The sequence below is a fragment of the Dendropsophus ebraccatus genome, chromosome 2 (genome assembly GCF_027789765.1).
Source record: "Dendropsophus ebraccatus isolate aDenEbr1 chromosome 2, aDenEbr1.pat, whole genome shotgun sequence".
In the NCBI taxonomy this organism is placed as follows: Eukaryota; Metazoa; Chordata; class Amphibia; order Anura; family Hylidae; genus Dendropsophus; species Dendropsophus ebraccatus.
In genome coordinates, this window is record NC_091455.1 from 218,434,255 (window position 1) to 218,456,746 (window position 22,492).

Sequence of the window (22,492 nt, forward strand, 5' to 3'; positions counted from 1 at the left end):
CCTATGCACAGGTGGCCGATTATTGGCAAAGAACGTCCCTAGAAACACTCTGTTGCAGTCACTTTCTGTGAAGTGGTCCGTGTGCACTGACAAATTGGTATTGATCTATTCTGATCAGCGTTTTCACGGATCCTCAATAGGTTCCATGAAGAAATAAGGGCACGGGTTCTCCTATAGAAATCGATGAGATCCGCAGATGTGACATCCATGAAAAACACAGATTTAACCAGTCTGTGAAAAACACGGACACATGCAAAATGGATGTAAACATGGCTGGTTTTCACTGCTGACGGACCCTATTCACGGACCAGGAGAACCCCTGATGGCGTGCTGATCAGCCTGTGTAAAAGGGCACATCTCCCTGTGTAAACATTATAGTCACATGGCCGCATAGACGGTGTAATGGTTGTTCGATTAGTCGTGCCTTGTAAAGGTAATGCAGACAAGTCCCGATCATTTGTCACCACTGAACGGATCCTAATTTTTTTCTCAAATCGACTGGTGTCAGATAGTTATACAGAACTGTAAATTACTTCCATGTACAAAATCTCCAGTTTTCCAGTAGTTATCAGCTGCTGTATGCCCTGCAGGAAGTGGTGTATTCTCTCCAGTCTGACACAGTGCTCTCTACTGCCACCTCTGTCCATGTCAGGAACTGTCCAGAGCAGCAGCAAATCCCCATAGAAAACATCCTTGCCTTTTCCTAGTTTAGACCATGAATGAAGACCGATGAGAGAAGACTGAAATGTGTCGGTCTGTAATATGCTGCCATGTCAGTGCACTTTTATTTCTGGACTCTCTCCTATTATTATGGGTCCCTGTACTATGGAGGTATTAGCATAAGATTTTATTTCTCACTGTGTATGATTGATGTTCGTACAGGGGCAATTGTATGAGGTAGCCATTATACTTGTGTACGACCCCGCTGTTCTCTATCCATGGCACCCACCCTTTATGTGAGCCATGCTGCTGGACACACTGATGTATCTGCTCTGGGATAAAGCATTCCTGTCACAGAGACCCATCCAAAGTTTTTATGGTGGTCTGAACACTCAGACCTTAAGCGATCAGGGGGAGGTCGTTGCTGTTGTGCGTCCCTATCCCTCACCCTCCCTATGTGTGAGACCGCTCCATAGAATTACATTATGTGACTGTTGCAGCCACGTTATGGAGTCTTCCGGCTTGAACTCCTAATCAGATGTGGTAAGAAACTCTGAACCAGACCAATCAAATGTTTTCCCTAATGACAGTGGCCATTTATGCCGTCAGATGTGACTCCACCGGCTTCCCGTATGGTGATCCCAGCTCCACAATGTGTTCCTCGAATGTCTGTACCTCAGGCTGAAAAGTCTGCTCCATGGATAGATCCCTAATCTACCGATGATCTCCGACCACTAACCAACTGTCCTGTATAACAGGACTTGTGAATGCAATGGATGTGGTGTTAATGGGATTATAGAACAAAAAAAGACTCTAATCTCGTAGAGTCACATGACCTACGTGTAACATAAGAATTATTTACAGATTCTCCACAACGTGATCCAGAGGCTTCTCAGCCCTGACATTTCCCCTATGGACAAACCAAGTCTGGCCCCAGGAAGCCTTGTTTTATTTTTGTTTTACATCACAGTCACCATGATCTCTTTTCCAGTCTGTTCGCAGCCCAATGTCAGTCATACTGGAACCCGCCGGTGGACGCCATGAGCTGCTGGAGGAAGGCGGTGGAGATCTGCAGGTGTTGGTGCAGCTTGGAGTAGGCCTCTCTTGACGACGTTGTAGGCTTTGTCTCCCTGTGCTCCAGGGCTTGCAGCATTGGTCCTCTGTAGACCTTCCTCTGGGGAGGGGCCATGACTTTTGCAGGCGTCTTGTTACGAGGGTGAGTCTTCAGGTGGCGATGGAGTCCAATAAGCTGCGAGAAACTGTGGTTACACTTCTGACAGGTAAAGTTGTGTTTGTCCTGTCGTGTGGAGTCTGTTACGTCAGGTCGTCCATCTCTGAAGAACGGTGGAAGGGGTGTCTGCTGGGGAGGGTCCTGCACATGCTGGTCAGCAATGGGCTGGCTGTAGCATGTGGGACACATGAAGATCCTGTCCACGACCTGCAGACTCTCATAGTGGTTTGGACCCTGTAAGTAGTGTCGGCTGCACACAGCACATTTATAGAAGGTTTCAGAGTCCAGGTGCTCCGATGTGGATCTCTGTTGGTCAGAAGGCGTTATCCAGGCACCACCTTCCTCCACAATCTGACCCGGGGTCCGCTCAGTCCACTGCAGGGTCCCTGGAGAGAGAATCTCCTGGTTTTCTGTCCATGGTATGTAATAACTGGTTGGGTGGTGAGAATTGGTGATGGCTGCTCCATCCTGAGGGTCCCAGGGCTCCTCTGGATGACTCTGCCACCAGCTTTCATTATTGAGGGACGTTACTTCATTTATTTCCTCCACCTTAATGACAGTCAACAACTCCGCATCTGGAAGAAAGAGAAAAACTGGTCAGCGGTCATGACTGCTTATACATATTGCCGTATCCTGCCCAATGTGGCTGGAGCCTCCTGTACCGTGGGGGGGATGAGGGAGGACAGCTTCACTCTATTCTATAGCCTTTCCAGGCACACTCCGCTGGATAATACAGAGGAGTCTGAAGATGAAACAAGGGGTGGACCTGCAAGAGGAGTGCTGCTCTGAAGGAGAAGAATAAAACCTGGAGGGGAAGACGTCTAAAGGCCCTTCTCCACGAAACCATTATTCAGCTGATAATCGTCCCGTGGAATAGGAGGCAACGATCAGCCGTCATTGTTCATGTCGGCTGATCATTGAAGCCGTTTGTCTTTCAACATGTTGAAAGATAAACGACTTGTATAGCAGCGATCTGCTGCCGGTGCTCCGTGGAATAGGAGGCAGCAGACCGCCGATATCCTATATGGGCTGCCCGGACAGTCTAGTGATCACCCAGGCTGCCTCCCGTAGCCCTCCCCAGACTCACCTGCGTAGAATAGCGGCAGCAGCGAGCGGGAACAAAGAGCAGACGAGTGCTAATAGTGTGTCAGGCGGACAGCTCCCTCTTCTGATCTCTGTACACGTTCATGTGTTGGGGGGGGGGGGGTGTAACACCCAGCTCTGCCAGCAGCTTATTTCTCTAGAAAACAAAATTATCAACCTAGCTGACACTTCGGAGGAGTCGTCAGGCGCCGATACTTCTTCAATAGTTGGCCAAACCTGCTGATGACGTTGCTTTAGGTCTTATCTAATGTGTATGGACAGCTTAACCTGTCAGTGACTGCCCATACGTGTTAAAGGTGCTTATTGTGTATGATGGGTCATCATGTGATGCGTATGCCTTTTAACGGCGGTGCATCGAAATAAAATTCTGGCGCCACAGGGGTTAAAATCTCCCTGCTCTCAGCTGCTGGAGAAGCCATCAGGGGCCATGGTGAGCGGTCCCGGGTATGCAGTCGCCGTTCATGGAATAATGGCGATCTCATTATAACCAATGGTAGTTGTGGCAAAAAGCATTTTTTATCGCCAATATTTGAAATTGAATGACTAAAAAAATGCTGTAGACGGGTCCCCTCACCTGTCCCCCTGACATGGCCGCCGGCCCCCCTCCCCTCTGGTAAAAATGGCACCCACACGCACCGTTAGCTACACATAGCAACAAGGGAGGGAGCAATCTGATTGGTCCCTCACCCAATACACATATCACAGTCCTCACAGTCTGTTTACTATACAAGGCCCAGGGCCTGCTGCTTTTTATCTGGGAGAGGAGAGAGATACAAGTCTAGTGCTGTGACTAGTCACACAAAGCACACAACACATACCCTGTCCGTCACCCCTGGCCGCTGCCCCTGTCCGTCACCCCTGGCCGTCGCCCCTGGCCGCTGCCCCTGTCCGTCGCCCCTGGCCGCTGCCCCTGTCCGCTGCCCCTGTCCGTCGCCCCTGGCCGCTGCCCCTGTCCGTCGCCCCTGGCCGCTGCCCCTGTCCGTCGCCCCTGGCCGCTGCCCCTGTCCGTCGCCCCTGGCCGCTGCCCCTGTCCGCTGCCCCTGTCCGTCGCCCCTGTCCGTCACCCCTGGCCGCTGCCCCTGTCCGTCACCCCTGGCCGCTGCCCCTGTCCGTCACCCCTGGCCGCTGCCCCTGTCCGTCACCCCTGGCCGCTGCCCCTGTCTGTCTCCCCCCCTGGCCGCTGCCCCTGTCTGTCTCCCCCCCTGGCCGCTGCCCCTGTCTGTCACCCCTGGCCGCTGCCCCTGTCTGTCACTAGAGATGATCGAACCTCGGAAAATCCTAGGTAATAGGCTGAATCCCGGGCACTCTCCTCCTTCCTCATGGACCGGGAAGACATCAGCAATCTTATGCGGAAGGTTCGGGTATGTTCGAGTTCCATCGAATCTAGGATTTTCCGAGGTTCGATCATCTCTATCTGTCACCCCTGTCCCTGTCCGGTCGCCCCTGGTCGGGCTGTCCATAGCACCCCTGTGTTTGCAGCAGTGATGTCACGCAGCCGGTATGAGAACTTTTTAATGACAATGCACAAGGCCCCCCAAGAAATCCCCCCGATTCTGGACCCCTCTTATCCCTCCTAGAAGAAACATTTCTAAGTGTGTCCACCCCAGACAATTGGCAGTGGATGAGCCCCTTATGAACTTTATAGGCCGACATCTAAGAGGCCAAGATATGGAGTGAAGGTTTATAAAGTGTGCAAGAGCCCCGCTGGTTACACTTGTATGAGGGCAGGGCCCCCCAACTCAACCCCCCAGGCTGCCCAGACCCAGCAGGCCTCAGCGCATAAATAGTCTGGGAGCTGATGGCGCCTTTTCTCCAGAGATGGCTCCCATCTGTACACGGACAATTTCCTTTGTAGTGTGCCCCTTCATGCTGCAAACACCGAGGCCTGCGAGATGGTCCGTGACGGCTGAGCAGGACTCCCACCAGAGAGACTGTCCCAGCAGGTACAAGGGGGGCGCCATTCACACTGGCAAGTGATAACCTGCTGGCTGTGACCGGAACCAGACGGACATGCCGACCACCCTGCACGCACACACCTCAGCTTTCATTCATTGATTTTTAAAATGTGTTTGTTAATTTACCTGCTGTGCATGGAATTCATTTAAAATATATTCCTTAAGGGGTCTAGTTTTCAAAATGGGGTCATTTGTGGGGGGTTTCTATTGTTCTGGCAGCTCAATACCCCTTCAGGTGTACAATGGGGCATAACAGATTTATAAAAGGACATACAGCAGCTGATAAGTACTGTGTCAGGCTGAGGAGAATACACCACTTCCTGCAGGACATACAGCAGCTGATAAGTACTGTGTCAGGTTGAGGAGAATACACCTCTTCCTATTGTTCTGGCACGAATGAGCCCCTGAAACTCTGCTTGATGCAGGAAATAAAATACAATTCACAATTTATAAAAAAAGTGGTTAATTAGTTTTCAAATTTGAGTAATTTTTTTTTTTTTAACTAAAGCCAAAATAAAAGAAAACTGATGGAAATATATGATAAACAAAGTATACAGAAAGTACATACATTTGTGGCCTATTATAGTTTAAAGAAGAAAAAATTGTGAAAAATTATGAAACTATTTAATCTATATAAGAAAATGATATGAAACTTTTTTTTTACCCCTAGAATAAAATACAATGGTAAAATGGCTTGAATGTTTGGATGTATGAAACTGTTATAAGACTGGGTTCACACTACGTATATTTCAGTCAGTATTGTGGTTCTCATATAGCAACCAAAACCAGGAGTGGATTAAAAACACAGAAAGGATCTGTTCACACAATGGTGAAATTGAGTGGATGGCCGCCATTTAATGGCAAATATTTGCTGTTATTTTAGAACGGCCGTTATATTGAAATAATGGCCGTTATTTACTATTATATGGCGGCCATCCACTCAATTTCAACATTGTGTGAACAGATCCTTTCTGTGTTTTTAATCCACTCCTGGTTTTAGTTGTAATACTGACTGAAATATACGTAGTGTGAACCCAGCCTAAGCAGATAAAGTGAACCATAGATTTCTGGTCACTAATGGATAGAACAAACTGATGGAGGAATCGGGAGTCTAGAGGTAGAGCCTTATGGCCATGGGGGGTTATAATGGATATCTGCAGTAGGGCAGAGTGGTCTATAGAAGACAGAGGCTCTTTAGGGTCTTGGCACAAAGGTTATGGTGGCCACAGAAGGGTCTTTTATCACCGTCCTCACTTCAGTGGATAGTCTTAAATGCATACGTGTAAGCGAGGTCTATGGTGTGTCACATGTCTAGTAGTGGAATGTGAACATGGTTTTTCTGTAATGGTGTGTGGCTCGCTGCTATAGGTGTAAGCACAGTCTTGGATCCTCCATACACAGTGATGATACTGGTTATATGCACAGCTGGAGGTGGAATCTCAACAACCGGAGGAAATGTCCACAGCCGGAGGTGGAATCTCAACAACCGGAGGTGGAATCTCAACAACCGGAGGTGCAATCTCAACAACCGGAGGTGCAATCTCAACAACTGGAGGAAATGCCTACAACCGGAGGTGGAATCTCAACAGCCGGTGGTGGAATCTCAACAACCAGAGGAAATGCCTACAACCGGAGGTGGAATCTCAACAACCGGAGGTGGAATCTCAACAACCGGAGGAAATGCCTACAACCAGAGGTGGAAACTCAACAGCCGGAGGAAATGCCTACAACCGGAGGTGGAATCTCAACCACCGGAGGAAATGTCCACAGCCGGAGGTGGAATCTCAACCACCGGAGGAAATGTCCACAGCCGGAGGTGGAATCTCAACCACCGGAGGAAATGTCCACAGCCGGAGGTGGAATCTCAACCACCGGAGGAAATGTCCACAGCCGGAGGTGGAATCTCAACCACCGGAGGAAATGTCCACAGCCGGAGGTGGAATCTCAACCACCGGAGGAAATGTCCACAGCCAGAGGTGGAATCTCAACAACCGGAGGAAATGTCCACAGCCGGAGGTGGAATCTCAACAACCGGAGGAAATGTCCACAGCCGGAGGTGGAATCTCAACAACCGGAGGAAATGTCCACAGCCGGAGGTGCAATCTCAAGAACCGGAGGTGCAATCTCAAGAACCAGAGGTGCAATCTCAAGAACCAGAGGTGGAATCTCAAGAACCAGAGGTGGAATCTCAAGAACCAGAGGTGGAATCTCAAGAACCAGAGGTGGAATCTCAAGAACCAGAGGTGGAATCTCAAGAACCGGAGGAAATGTCCACAGCCGGAGGTGGAATCTCAAGAACCGGAGGAAATGTCCACAGCCGGAGGTGGAATCTCAACAGCCGGAGGTGGAATCTCAATAACCGGAGGAAATGTCCACAGCCAGAGGTGGAATCTCAACAACCGGAGGTGGAATCTCAACAACCGGAGGTGCAATCTCATCAACCGGAGGAAATGCCTACAACCGGAGGTGGAATCTCAACAACCGGTGGTGGAATCTCAACAACCAGAGGAAATGCCTACAACCGGAGGTGGAATCTCAACAACCGGAGGTGGAATCTCAACAACCGGAGGTGCAATCTCAACAACCGGAGGTGCAATCTCAACAACCGGAGGTGCAATCTCAACAACCGGAGGTGCAATCTCAACAACCGGAGGTGCAATCTCAACAACCGGAGGTGCAATCTCAACAACCGGAGGTGCAATCTCAACAACCGGAGGTGCAATCTCAACAACCGGAGGAAATGCCTACAACCGGAGGTGGAATCTCAACAGCCGGTGGTGGAATCTCAACAACCGGAGGTGCAATCTCAACAACCGGAGGAAATGCCTACAACCGGAGGTGGAATCTCAACAGCCGGTGGTGGAATCTCAACAACCAGAGGAAATGCCTACAACCGGAGGTGGAATCTCAACAACCGGAGGTGGAATCTCAACAACCGGAGGAAATGTCCACAGCCAGAGGTGGAATCTCAACAACCGGAGGTGGAATCTCAACAACCGGTGGAAATGTCCACAGCCAGAGGTGGAATCCCAACAACCGGAGGTGGAATCTCAACAACCGGAGGAAATGCCTACAACCAGAGGTGGAAACTCAACAGCCGGAGGAAATGCCTACAACCGGAGGTGGAATCTCAACCACCGGAGGAAATGTCCACAGCCGGAGGTGGAATCTCAACCACCGGAGGAAATGTCCACAGCCGGAGGTGGAATCTCAACCACCGGAGGAAATGTCCACAGCCGGAGGTGGAATCTCAACAACCGGAGGAAATGTCCACAGCCGGAGGTGGAATCTCAACAACCGGAGGAAATGTCCACAGCCGGAGGTGGAATCTCAACAACCGGAGGAAATGTCCACAGCCGGAGGTGCAATCTCAAGAACCGGAGGTGCAATCTCAAGAACCAGAGGTGGAATCTCAAGAACCAGAGGTGTAATCTCAAGAACCGGAGGAAATGTCCACAGCCGGAGGTGGAATCTCAACCACTGGAGGAAATGTCCACAGCCAGAGGTCCAATCTCAACAACCGGAGGTGCAATCTCATCAACCGGAGGAAATGCCTACAACCAGAGGTGGAATCTCAACAACCGGTGGTGGAATCTCAACAACCAGAGGAAATGCCTACAACCGGAGGTGGAATCTCAACAACCGGAGGTGGAATCTCAACAACCGGAGGAAATGTCCACAGCCGGAGGTGGAATCTCAACCACCGGAGGAAATGTCCACAGCCGGAGGTGGAATCTCAACCACCGGAGGAAATGTCCACAGCCGGAGGTGGAATCTCAACAACCGGAGGAAATGTCCACAGCCGGAGGTGGAATCTCAACCACCGGAGGAAATGTCAACAGCCGGAGGTGGAATCTCAAGAGCCGGAGGTGGAATCTCAACAACCGGAGGTGGAATCTCAACAACCGGAGGTGGAATCTCAACAACCGGAGGAAATGTCCACAGCCGGAGGTGGAATCTCAACCACCGGAGGAAATGTCCACAGCCGGAGGTGGAATCTCAACCACCGGAGGAAATGTCCACAGCCGGAGGTGGAATCTCAACAACCGGAGGTGCAATCTCAACAACCGGAGGTGGAATCTCAACAACCGGAGGTGGAATCTCAACAACCGGAGGTGGAATCTCAACAACCGGAGGTGGAATCTCAACAACCGGAGGTGCAATCTCAACAACCGGAGGAAATGCCTACAACCGGAGGTGGAATCTCAACAACCGGTGGTGGAATCTCAACAACCAGAGGAAATGCCTACAACCGGAGGTGGAATCTCAACAACCGGAAGTGGAATCTCAACAACCGGAAGTGGAATCTCAACAACCGGAGGTGCAATCTCAACAACCGGAGGAAATGCCTACAACCGGAGGTGGAATCTCAACAACCGGTGGTGGAATCTCAACAACCAGAGGAAATGCCTACAACCGGAGGTGGAATCTCAACAACCGGAGGTGGAATCTCAACCACCGGAGGAAATGTCCACAGCCGGAGGTGGAATCTCAACCACCGGAGGAAATGTCCACAGCCGGAGGTGGAATCTCAACAACCGGAGGAAATGTCCACAGCCGGAGGTGGAATCTCAACCACCGGAGGAAATGTCCACAGCCGGAGGTGGAATCTCAAGAGCGGGAGGTGGTATCTCAAGAGCCGGAGGTGGAATCTCAACAACCGGAGGTGGAATCTCAACAACCGGAGGTGGAATCTCAACAACCGGAGGAAATGCCTACAACCGGAGGTGGAATCTCAACAACCGGTGGTGGAATCTCAACAACCAGAGGAAATGCCTACAACCGGAGGTGGAATCTCAACCACCGGAGGAAATGTCCACAGCTGGAGGTAGAATCTCAACAACTGGAGGAAATGTCCACAGCCGGAGGTGCAATCTCAACAACCGGAGGAAATGCCTACAACTGAAGGTGGAATCTCAACAACCGGAGGTGCTATCTCAACAAGCGGAAGAAATGCCTACAACCAGAGGTGGAATCTCAACAACCGGAGGAAATGTCCACAGCCGGAGGTAGAATCTCAACAACCGGAGGAAATGTCCACAGCCGAAGGTGGAATCTTAACAACCAGAGGTGCAATCTTAACAACCGGAGGTGGAATCTCAAAAACCGGAGATTCCACCACAACCGAAGGTGGAATCTCAACAACCGGAGGAAATGTCCACAACCGGAGGTGGAATCTTGAGTTTGGGTTAATACGCCTGTACGACACCTGTAGATCATGTTCCATGGTCCCAGTTACAAACCTTTTACGTTTTTAGTTTCAGATTGATTAGAGATGGTGAGAATGAGTGCCGTCTGATGTGGACCCAGGAAACGACGCACATGGTTTCTATAGTCACAGTCCTGGCTATGGATTGAGCCAGGAAGATGACAGCTACATTATATCCCTTTCAACTTCCCTATAATTTTATATGCAGAATTGCCGACATGAAAGGCTGTCACACACCCATGCCGCCCCCCACTGGCAGGATCGTAACTCCTGGCAGCAGTGAGGGAGCGGGCATGATAAATTCATCATTCATGAAGCTTTCTCTGATGTCCTCCTCCTGGAGGTTCCATACAGATCAGTGGTGAGAGTCTGACCCTGGCTCCTCCACAGAGAAGGAGCCCAAGCACCCTTACTAAACGCTCTCTATGGTCCTCTGTGTTCTCTATGTGGGGGGAAGAGCAGACAACTCTGACTGTGATACCTCTCCGAGAACAAAGGGGTTGGGCCGTGAAAATCCATCCCCCCCCCCCATTCCTATCTCCACTGATCTCACAGAGTGGCGGTTTGGCCGACATCATTATGAAGTGCATGGGGACCTTCAGAGATTACAGGTAAAAGGAACCTGCTCACCTTCAAGGAGATCCTGTGTCTGATCTCCCTCATAGAGGAGATCAATGCTAGGTCCACACAGGACTGGTCCAGAACCGCAATAAAGACTTTGTTCATTCCCGTGGGATCCATCTTTACTTTCTGGTGTCGCGTCAAGGACAAAGACCGTCTTTGGGTCCGGAGGATCAGGACTCTCTTGTCCTAATGTCTTCTGTGCTTCAGTGATCAGAGGTTGTTTGTCAGTGAAGGAATCTTCCAGCTGTCTCTGGATCACAGATGTTTTTAGACGTGGAAAAACTACAGGAGCTGCAGACATGTATGGGTATGGAAAAAAGGGTTCACCGGGAGATGGTGCCATAGTCTCTGGGGTCATTGGTATCTGGGTGATGTCTGTTAGGGCAGTCTCCTCGGATTCTGTACAGTCCGTCTGCTCAGCCTCCTCCCGCTTCAGAAACATGTGACCTGGAAGACACAAAGGTGATTATCTATAAGACCCATACTGGAAGAAAAGCACCCCCCTCTCTACAAGGTGAGAGTGAGGCCTCTGCGTACAGGAGAAAGGGGACGGTCATAAGAAAGTGTCCGTGAGGAATAACGGAAGGAAAGAAGTCATCTATAGGTGTAGAAAGGAAGCTGATCATCCAAGAGATCACTGAGGTCACGTGCAGCAGATTAAGGAGGATATTAGTCTTATGTCATTAACAGAAGGTAGAGCTGGCTATTGTGCTTGATGGAGGTGAGGGAGGAGATGCATGGAGGTAAGGGAGGAGATGCATGGAGGTAGGGAGATGCATGGAGGTGAGGGAGGAGATGCATGGAGGTGAGGGAGGAGATGCATGGAGGTGAGGGAGGAGATGCATGGAGGTAAGGGAGGAGATGCATGGAGGTAGGGAGATGCATGGAGGTGAGGGAGGAGATGCATGGAGGTGAGGGAGGAGATGCATGGAGGTGAGGGAGGAGATGCATGGAGGTAAGGGAGGAGATGCATGGAGGTAAGGGAGGAGATGCATGGAGGTAAGGGAGGAGATGCATGGAGGTGAGGGAGGAGATGCATGGAGGTGAGGGAGGAGATGCATGGAGGTAGGGAGATGCATGGAGGTGAGGGAGGAGATGCATGGAGGTGAGGGAGGAGATGCATGGAGGTGAGGGAGGAGATGCATGGAGGTGAGGAAGGAGATGCATGGAGGTGAGGAAGGAGATGCATGGAGGTGAGGGAGGAGATGCATGGAGGTGAGGGAGGAGATGCATGGAGGTGAGGGAGGAGATGCATGGAGGTGAGGGAGGAGATGCATGGAGGTGAGGGAGGAGATGCATGGAGGTGAGGGAGGAGATGCATGGAGGTAAGGGAGGAGATGCATGGAGGTAGGGAGATGCATGGAGGTAAGGGAGGAGATGCATGGAGGTGAGGGAGGAGATGCATGGAGATGAGGGAGGAGATGCATGGAGGTGAGGAAGGAGATGCATGGAGGTGACTGAGGAGATGTATGGAGGTGACTGAGGAGATGTATGGAGGTGACTGAGGAGATGCATGGAGGTGAGGAAGGAGATGCATGGAGGTGAGGGAGGAGATGCATGGAGGTGAGGGAGGAGATGCATGGAGGTGAGGGAGGAGATGCATGGAGGTGAGGGAGGAGATGCATGGAGGTGACTGAGGAGATGCATGGAGGTGAGGAAGGAGATGCATGGAGGTGAGGTAGGAGATGCATGGAGGTGAGGGAGGAGATGCATGGAGGTGAGGGAGGAGATGCATGGAGGTGAGGGAGAAGATGCATGGAGGTGAGGGAGGAGATGCATGGAGGTGACTGAGGAGATGCATGGAGGTGACTGAGGAGATGCATGGAGGTGAGGTAGGAGATGCATGGAGGTGAGGGAGGAGATGCATGGAGGTGAGGGAGGAGATGCATGGAGGTAAGGGAGGAGATGCATGGAGGTAGGGAGATGCATGGAGGTAAGGGAGGAGATGCATGGAGGTGAGGGAGGAGATGCATGGAGATGAGGGAGGAGATGCATGGAGGTGAGGGAGGAGATGCATGGTGGTAAGGGAGGAGATGCATGGAGGTAAGGGAGGAGATGCATGGAGGTAGGGAGATGCATGGAGGTAAGGGAGGAGATGCATGGAGGTAGGGAGATGCATGGAGGTAAGGGAGGAGATGCATGGAGGTGAGGGAGGAGATGCATGGAGGTGAGGGAGGAGATGCATGGAGGTAAGGGAGGAGATGCATGGAGGTGAGGGAGGAGATGTACGGAGGTCAGGGAGGAGGTGCATGGAGGTGAGGGAGGAGATGTACGGAGGTCAGGGAGGAGGTGCATGTAGGTGACAGAGGAGATGCATGGAGGTGAGGGAGAAGGTGCATGGAGGTAAGGGAGGAGATGCATGGAGGTGAGGGAGAAGGTGCATAGAGGTGAGGGAGGAGATGCATGGAGGTAAGGAAGGAGATGCAAGGAAGTGAGGGAGGAGATGCATGGAGGTGAGGGAGGAGGTGCAAGGAGGTGAGGGGTGAGGGGCATGGAGGTGAGGAAGAAGATGCATGTACATAGAAACAAGCAGATTAAGGAGGATGTTAGTCTTAGATCATAAAAAGAAGGTAGAGCTGGCTATTTTGCTTGATGGAGGTGATGCAGGGAGGAGATGTATGGAGGTCAGGGAGAAGATATACGGAGATCTCTGGCTGATATTCAACACTGTAAATGGTATTTTATAGAAAATGGTAAACAGTCTAGTGACTGGTACAGGAGGAGGAGGAGACATCAGTGTAGTGACTGGTACAGGAGGAGGAGGAGACATCAGTGTAGTGACTGGTACAGGGGGAGGAGGAGACATCAGTGTAGTGACTGGTACAGGGGGAGGAGGAGACATCAGTGTAGTGACTGGTACAGGAGGAGGAGACATCAGTGTAGTGACTGGTACAGGAGGAGGAGGAGACATCAGTGTAGTGACTGGTACAGGAGGAGGAGACATCAGTGTAGTGACTGGTACAGGAGGAGGAGGAGACATCAGTGTAGTGACTGGTACAGGAGGAGGAGGAGACATCAGTGTAGTGACTGGTACAGGAGGAGGAGGAGGAGACATCAGTGTAGTGACTGGTACAGGAGGAGACATCAGTGTAGTGACTGGTACAGGAGGAGGAGGAGACATCAGTGTAGTGACTGGTACAGGAGGAGGAGGAGACATCAGTGTAGTGACTGGTACAGGAGGAGGAGGAGACATCAGTGTAGTGACTGGTACAGGAGGAGGAGGAGACATCAGTGTAGTGACTGGTACAGGAGGAGGAGGAGACATCGGTGTAGTGACTGGTACAGGAGGAGGAGACATCAGTGTAGTGACTGGTACAGGAGGAGGAGGAGACATCAGTGTAGTGACTGGTACAGGAGGAGGAGACATCAGTGTAGTGACTGGTACAGGAGGAGGAGGAGACATCAGTGTAGTGACTGGTACAGGAGGAGGAGAAGACATCAGTGTAGTGACTGGTACAGGAGGAGGAGGAGGAGACATCAGTGTAGTGACTGGTACAGGAGGAGGAGACATCAGTGTAGTGACTGGTACAGGAGGAGGAGGAGACATCAGTGTAGTGACTGGTACAGGAGGAGGAGGAGGAGACATCAGTGTAGTGACTGGTACAGGAGGAGACATCAGTGTAGTGACTGGTACAGGAGGAGGAGGAGACATCAGTGTAGTGACTGGTACAGGAGGAGGAGGAGACATCAGTGTAGTGACTGGTACAGGAGGAGGAGGAGACATCAGTGTAGTGACTGGTACAGGAGGAGACATCAGTGTAGTGACTGGTACAGGAGGAGGAGACATCAGTGTAGTGACTGGTACAGGAGGAGACATCAGTGTAGTGACTGGTACAGGAGGAGGAGACATCAGTGTAGTGACTGGTACAGGAGGAGGAGACATCAGTGTAGTGACTGGTACAGGAGGAGGAGGAGACATCGGTGTAGTGACTGGTACAGGAGGAGGAGACATCAGTGTAGTGACTGGTACAGGAGGAGGAGACATCAGTATAGTGACTGGTACAGGAGGAGGAGGAGACATCAGTGTAGTGACTGGTACAGGGGGAGGAGACATCAGTGTAGTGACTGGTACAGGAGGAGGAGGAGACATCAGTGTAGTGACTGGTACAGGAGGAGGAGACATCAGTGTAGTGACTGGTACAGGAGGAGGAGACATCAGTGTAGTGACTGGTACAGGAGGAGGAGGAGACATCAGTGTAGTGACTGGTACAGGAGGAGGAGGAGACATCAGTGTAGTGACTGGTACAGGAGGAGGAGGAGACATCAGTGTAGTGACTGGTACAGGAGGAGGAGGAGACATCAGTGTAGTGACTGGTACAGGGGGAGGAGACATCAGTGTAGTGACTGGTACAGGAGGAGGAGGAGACATCAGTGTAGTGACTGGTACAGGAGGAGGAGACATCAGTGTAGTGACTGGTACAGGAGGAGGAGGAGACATCAGTGTAGTGACTGGTACAGGAGGAGGAGACATCAGTGTAGTGACTGGTACAGGAGGAGACATCAGTGTAGTGACTGGTACAGGAGGAGGAGACATCAGTGTAGTGACTGGTACAGGAGGAGGAGACATCAGTGTAGTGACTGGTACAGGAGGAGGAGACATCAGTGTAGTGACTGGTACAGGAGGAGGAGGAGGAGACATCAGTGTAGTGACTGGTACAGGAGGAGGAGGAGACGACATCAGTGTAGTGACTGGTACAGGAGGAGGAGGAGACGACATCAGTGTAGTGACTGGTACAGGAGGAGACATCAGTGTAGTGACTGGTACAGGAGGAGGAGACATCAGTGTAGTGACTGGTACAGGAGGAGGAGGAGACATCGGTGTAGTGACTGGTACAGGAGGAGGAGACATCAGTGTAGTGACTGGTACAGGAGGAGGAGACATCAGTGTAGTGACTGGTACAGGGGGAGGAGACATCAGTGTAGTGACTGGTACAGGAGGAGGAGGAGACATCAGTGTAGTGACTGGAACAGGAGGAGGAGGAGACATCAGTGTAGTGACTGGTAGAGGAGGAGGAGGAGACATCAGTGTAGTGACTGGTAGAGGAGGAGGAGGAGACATCAGTGTAGTGACTGGTACAGGAGGAGGAGACATCAGTGTAGTGACTGGTACAGGAGGAGGAGACATCAGTGTAGTGACTGGAACAGGAGGAGGAGGAGACATCAGTGTAGTGACTGGTACAGGAGGAGGAGGAGACATCAGTGTAGTGACTGGTACAGGGGGAGGAGACATCAGTGTAGTGACTGGTACAGGAGGAGGAGGAGACATCAGTGTAGTGACTGGTACAGGAGGAGGAGGAGACATCAGTGTAGTGACTGGTACAGGAGGAGGAGGAGACATCAGTGTAGTGACTGGTACAGGGGGAGGAGACATCAGTGTAGTGACTGGTACAGGAGGAGGAGGAGACATCAGTGTAGTGACTGGTACAGGAGGAGGAGGAGACATCAGTGTAGTGACTGGTACAGGAGGAGGAGACATCAGTGTAGTGACTGGTACAGGAGGAGGAGGAGACATCAGTGTAGTGACTGGTACAGGGGGAGGAGACATCAGTGTAGTGACTGGTACAGGAGGAGGAGGAGACATCAGTCTAGTGACTGGTACAGGAGGAGGAGGAGACATCAGTGTAGTGACTGGTACAGGAGGAGGAGACATCAGTGTAGTGACTGGTACAGGAGGAGGAGGAGACATCAGTGTAGTGACTGGTACAGGAGGAGGAGGAGACATCAGTGTAGTGACTGGTACAGGAGGAGGAGGAGACATCAGTGTAGTGACTGGTACAGGAGGAGGAGACATCAGTGTAGTGACTGGTACAGGAGGAGGAGGAGACATCAGTGTAGTGACTGGTACAGGAGGAGGAGGAGACATCGGTGTAGTGACTGGTACAGGAGGAGGAGACATCAGTGTAGTGACTGGTACAGGAGGAGGAGGAGGAGACATCAGTGTAGTGACTGGTACAGGAGGAGGAGGAGACATCGGTGTAGTGACTGGTACAGGAGGAGGAGACATCAGTGTAGTGACTGGTACAGGAGGAGGAGGAGGAGACATCATCAGTGTAGTGACTGGTACAGGAGGAGGAGGAGACATCATCAGTGTAGTGACTGGTACAGGAGGAGGAGGAGACATCAGTGTAGTGACTGGTACAGGAGGAGGAGGAGACATCAGTGTAGTGACTGGTACAGGAGGAGGAGGAGACATCAGTGTAGTGACTGGTACAGGAGGAGGAGGAGACATCGGTGTAGTGACTGGTACAGGAGGAGGAGGAGACATCGGTGTAGTGACTGGTACAGGAGGAGGAGGAGACATCGGTGTAGTGACTGGTACAGGAGGAGACATCAGTGTAGTGACTGGTACAGGAGGAGGAGGAGGAGACATCGGTGTAGTGACTGGTAGAGGAGGAGGAGGAGACATCAGTGTAGTGACTGGTACAGGAGGAGGAGGAGACATCGGTGTAGTGACTGGTACAGGAGGAGACATCAGTGTAGTGACTGGTACAGGAGGAGGAGGAGACATCGGTGTAGTGACTGGTACAGGAGGAGACATCAGTGTAGTGACTGGTACAGGAGGAGGAGGAGACATCGGTGTAGTGACTGGTACAGGAGGAGGAGACATCAGTGTAGTGACTGGTACAGGAGGAGGAGGAGACATCAGTGTAGTGACTGGTACAGGAGGAGGAGGAGGAGACATCGGTGTAGTGACTGGTACAGGAGGAGGAGGAGACATCATCAGTGTAGTGACTGGTACAGGAGGAGGAGGAGACATCAGTGTAGTGACTGGTACAGGAGGAGGAGGAGACATCAGTGTAGTGACTGGTACAGGAGGAGGCATCAGTGTAGTGACTGGTACAGGAGGAGGAGGAGACATCGGTGTAGTGACTGGTACAGGAGGAGGAGACATCAGTGTAGTGACTGGTACAGGAGGAGGAGGAGGAGACATCAGTGTAGTGACTGGTACAGGAGGAGGAGGAGACATCGGTGTAGTGACTGGTACAGGAGGAGGAGACATCAGTGTAGTGACTGGTACAGGAGGAGGCATCAGTGTAGTGACTGGTACAGGAGGAGGAGGAGACATCGGTGTAGTGACTGGTACAGGAGGAGGAGACATCAGTGTAGTGACTGATACAGGAGGAGGAGACATCAGTGTAGTGACTGGTACAGGAGGAGGAGGAGACATCAGTGTAGTGACTGGTACAGGAGGAGGAGGAGACATCGGTGTAGTATCACACTCTATATGGCATCTTACCCAGAGAGGTGACCAGCTCCATGGTGTCCCTCATTACGGTCCTGTAGAGTTCTCTCTGCCATGCGGTCAGTCCCAGCCATTCCTCATCTGAGAAGGACAGGGCTGTGTCCTCAAACATGTGTGCGGCCTGAAAGACACGGAGGGATATGCTGTATGGTATAATGTACGGTACACAGAGGGATATGCTGTATGGTACAATGTACGGTACACGGAGGGATATGCTGTATGGTACAATGTACGGTACACGGAGGGATATGCTGTATGGTACAATGTACGGTACACGGAGGGATATGCTGTATGGTATAATGTACGGTACACGGAGGGATATGCTGTATGGTACAATGTACGGTACACAGAGGGATATGCTGTATGGTACAATGTACGGTACACAGAGGGATATGCTGTATGGTACAATGTACGGTACACAGAGGGATATGCTGTATGGTACAATGTACGGTACACGGAGGGATATGCTGTATGGTACAATGTACGGTACACGGAGGGATATGCTGTATGGTACAATGTACGGTACACGGAGGGATATGCTGTATGGTACAATGTACGGTACACGGATTGATATGCTGTATGGTACAATGTACGGTACACGGAGGGATATGCTGTATGGTATAATGTACGGTACACGGAGGGATATGCTGTATGGTACAATGTACGGTACACGGAGGGATATGCTGTATGGTACAATGTACGGTACACTGAGGGATATGCTGTATGGTACAATGTACGGTACACGGAGGGATATGCTGTATGGTACAATGTACGGTACACGGAGGGATATGCTGTATGGTACAATGTACGGTACACGGAGGGATATGCTGTATGGTATAATGTACGGTACACGGAGGGATATGCTGTATGGTACAATGTACGGTACACGGAGGGATATGCTGTATGGTACAATGTACGGTACACGGAGGGATATGCTGTATGGTATAATGTACGGTACACGGAGGGATATGCTGTATGGTACAATGTACGGTACACGGAGGGATATGCTGTATGGTACAATGTACGGTACACGGAGGGATATGCTGTATGGTACAATGTACGGTACACGGAGGGATATGCTGTATGGTATAATGTACGGTACACGGAGGTATATGCTGTATGGTACAATGTACGGTACACGGAGGGATATGCTGTATGGTATAATGTACGGTACACGGAGGGATATGCTGTATGGTACAATGTACGGTACACGGAGGGATATGCTGTATGGTATAATGTACGGTACACGGAGGGATATGCTGTATGGTACAATGTACGGTACACGGAGGGATATGCTGTATGGTACAATGTACGGTACACGGAGGGATATGCTGTATGGTATAATGTACGGTACACGGAGGGATATGCTGTATGGCCCACGGAAGGCTCCCGCTGTGGATATGCAGGGTGCTGAAGGGTGTGGGCATAGGATGTATGGTGGAGCATGCAGTGAAGAGGAGGTGAGGTCTGGACGGGGCGTGAGGGGACAGAGGAGTCTGGACGGGGCGTGAGGGGACAGAGGAGTCTGGACGGGGCGTGAGGGGACAGAGGAGTCTGGACGGGCGTGAGGGGACAGAGGAGTCTGGACGGGGCGTGAGGGGACAGAGGAGTCTGGACGGGGCGTGAGGGGGCAGAGGAGTCTGGACGGGGCGTGAGGGGACAGAGGAGTCTGGACTCCTCTCATTGTCCTCCATGGCTACCGCCGGGCACCGACCTTATGGTTTCTAGGATACAAATATTCTTCCCATCTTTGTTGCCAGGAAACCAACCCGCTAGTCACTTGCCGGTTGCTAGGATACCTGGTTTCCAGGCCCCCGGTTGCCAGCACTGAAGCCCCTAGCTGCTGTTGCTAGGAGACTGTGTGCTTGGACTAAGAAGCGGTCACTGCTTTTCTATAATGTGGAAGCAATCCATTATATCTATAAACTACCAGGTGTGATGTCATCACGAGGGAAAACAGTGCCCGACCACCCCCCACCTCACATCATGGACTCACATACAGCAGTGCCCGACCACCCCCCACCTCACATCATGGACCCACATACAGCAGTGCCCGACCACCCCCCACCTCACATCATGGACCCACATACAGCAGTGCCCGACCACCCCCCACCTCACATCATGGACCCACATACAGCAGTGCCCGACCACCCCCCACCTCACATCATGAACCCACATACAGCAGTGCCCGACCACCCCCCACCTCACATCATGGACTCACATACAGCAGTGCCCGACCACCCCCCACCTCACATCATGGACTCACATACAGCAGTGCCCGACCACCCCCCACCTCACATCATGGACTCACATACAGCAGTGCCCGACCACCCCCCACCTCACATCATGAACCCACATACAGCAGTGCCCGACCACCCCCCACCTCACATCATGGACCCACATACAGCAGTGCCCGACCACCCCCCACCTCACATCATGGACCCACATACAGCAGTGCCCGACCACCCCCCACCTCACATCATGGACTCACATACAGCAGTGCCCGACCACCCCTCACATCATGGACCCACATACAGCAGTGCCCGACCACCCCCCACCTCACATCATGGACTCACATACAGCAGTGCCCGACCACCCCCCACCTCACATCATGGACTCACATACAGCAGTGCCCGACCACCCCCCACCTCACATCATGGACCCACATACAGCAGTGCCCGACCACCCCTCACCTCACATCATGAACCCACATACAGCAGTGCCCGACCACCCCCCACCTCACATCATGGACCCACATACAGCAGTGCCCGACCACCCCCCACCTCACATCATGGACCCACATACAGCAGTGCCCGACCACCCTCCACCTCACATCATGGACTCACATACAGCAGTGCCCGACCACCCCCCACCTCACATCATGAACCCACATACAGCAGTGCCCGACCACCCCCCACCTCACATCATGAACCCACATACAGCAGTGCCCGACCACCCCCCACCTCACACACTGTACCCACATACAGCAGTGCCCGACCACCCCCCACCTCACATCATGGACCCACATACAGCAGTGCCCGACCACCCCCCACCTCACATCATGGACTCACATACAGCAGTGCCCGACCACCCCCCACCTCACATCATGAACCCACATACAGCAGTGCCCGACCACCCCCCACCTCACATCATGAACCCACATACAGCAGTGCCCGACCACCCCCCACCTCACATCATGAACCCACATACAGCAGTGCCCGACCACCCCCCACCTCACATCATGGACCCACATACAGCAGTGCCCGACCACCCCCCACCTCACATCATGGACTCACATACAGCAGTGCCCGACCACCCCTCACATCATGGACTCGCATACAGCAGTGCCCGACCGCCCCCCACCTCACATCATGAACCCACATACAGCAGTGCCCGACCACCCCCCACCTCACATCATGAACCCACATACAGCAGTGCCCGACCACCCCCCACCTCACATCATGGACTCACATACAGCAGTGCCCGACCACCCCCCACCTCACATCATGGACTCACATACAGCAGTGCCCGACCACCCCCCACCTCACATCATGGACTCACATACAGCAGTGCCCGACCACCCCCCACCTCACATCCTGGACCCACATACAGAGTAAGATGTGGGGGGGGCAGGGATTTGGGGGTCTCTGTGGGGGGGAGGCAGGGATTTGGGGGTCTCTGTGGGGGGGGGCAGGGATTTGGGGGTCTCTGTGGGGGGGGCAGGGATTTGGGGGTCTCTGTGGGGGGGGAGGCAGGGATTTGGGGGTCTCTGTGGGGGGGGGAGGCAGGGATTTGGGGGTCTCTGTGGGGGGAGGCAGGGATTTGGGGGTCTCTGTGGGGGGGGGCAGGGATTTGGGGGTCTCTGTGGGGGGGGGAGGCAGGGATTTGGGGGTCTCTGTGGGGGGGGGGAGGCAGGGATTTGGGGGTCTCTGTGGGGGGGGCAGGGATTTGGGGGTCTCTGTGGGGGGGGCAGGGATTTGGGGGTCTCTGTGGGGGGGGCAGGGATTTGGGGGTCTCTGTGGGGGGGGGCAGGGATTTGGGGGTCTCTGGTGACATATCTGGGGGATGTTGATTATTAGGTGACAGATACAGGAATGGAAACAATAACACAGAAACTGCTGACAAAAACACCAGTAATAATGACAGATTATATATATATAATGTCCTATATACAAGACCTGCTCGGTGCTGGGGGAAGCCGTCATCTCTCCTCCATACTGCAGCCCATCAGCCCCCCTCTATCTGCAGGACTTCTCTCTAGTATGTAGCCCCGCCCAACATGCTGTGTAACCCCGCCCACCCTGCTGTGTAGCCCCGCCCACCCTGCTGTGTAGCCCAGTGACATCACCAATTTATTATAATATCTATGAAAGAGGAAAAGACCTGCACAGTGCACAGTACTACTTCTGTCCTGTATACAGGGTGTAATCCTCAGTATATATATATATATATATATACAGTGCACA

At 52.2% G+C, this 22,492-nt stretch overlaps 1 protein-coding gene across 3 annotated transcripts; it reads right to left on the reverse strand.

Moving 5' to 3' along the window:
* Positions 1 to 1,579: 1,579 nt before the first annotated feature.
* Positions 1,580 to 22,284, reverse strand: LOC138784077 (zinc finger protein 169-like). 3 transcript variants are annotated; one of them, XM_069959581.1, is made up of 4 exons: positions 22,205 to 22,284; positions 18,021 to 18,147; positions 10,790 to 11,230; positions 1,580 to 2,466 (listed from the first exon to the last, which is right to left on the reverse strand). In XM_069959581.1, exons 1-4 carry the CDS (start codon positions 22,229 to 22,231, stop codon positions 1,670 to 1,672), a joined length of 1,392 nt encoding a protein of 463 aa, XP_069815682.1. In that variant the 5' UTR covers positions 22,232 to 22,284; the 3' UTR covers positions 1,580 to 1,669. The 3 variants fall into 3 exon arrangements, with proteins under 3 accessions (XP_069815682.1, XP_069815683.1, XP_069815684.1); XM_069959582.1 differs by lacking the exon at positions 22,205 to 22,284 and adding an exon at positions 19,741 to 19,910; XM_069959583.1 differs by lacking the exons at positions 18,021 to 18,147; positions 22,205 to 22,284 and adding an exon at positions 19,741 to 19,911.
* Between the last annotated feature and the right edge of the window lie 208 nt (positions 22,285 to 22,492).

Coding starts and splice junctions, on each gene's coding strand:
- LOC138784077 (XM_069959581.1), bottom strand. CDS start 22,231: ATGACGGCTTCCCCCAGCACCGAGCAG. Junction 11,231..18,020: donor GGAGCTGGTCACCTCTCTGG/GTAAGATGCCAT, acceptor TGTGTCTTCCAG/GTCACATGTTTCTGAAGCGG. Junction 2,467..10,789: donor GACACAGGATCTCCTTGAAG/GTGAGCAGGTTC, acceptor TCTTTCTTCCAG/ATGCGGAGTTGTTGACTGTC.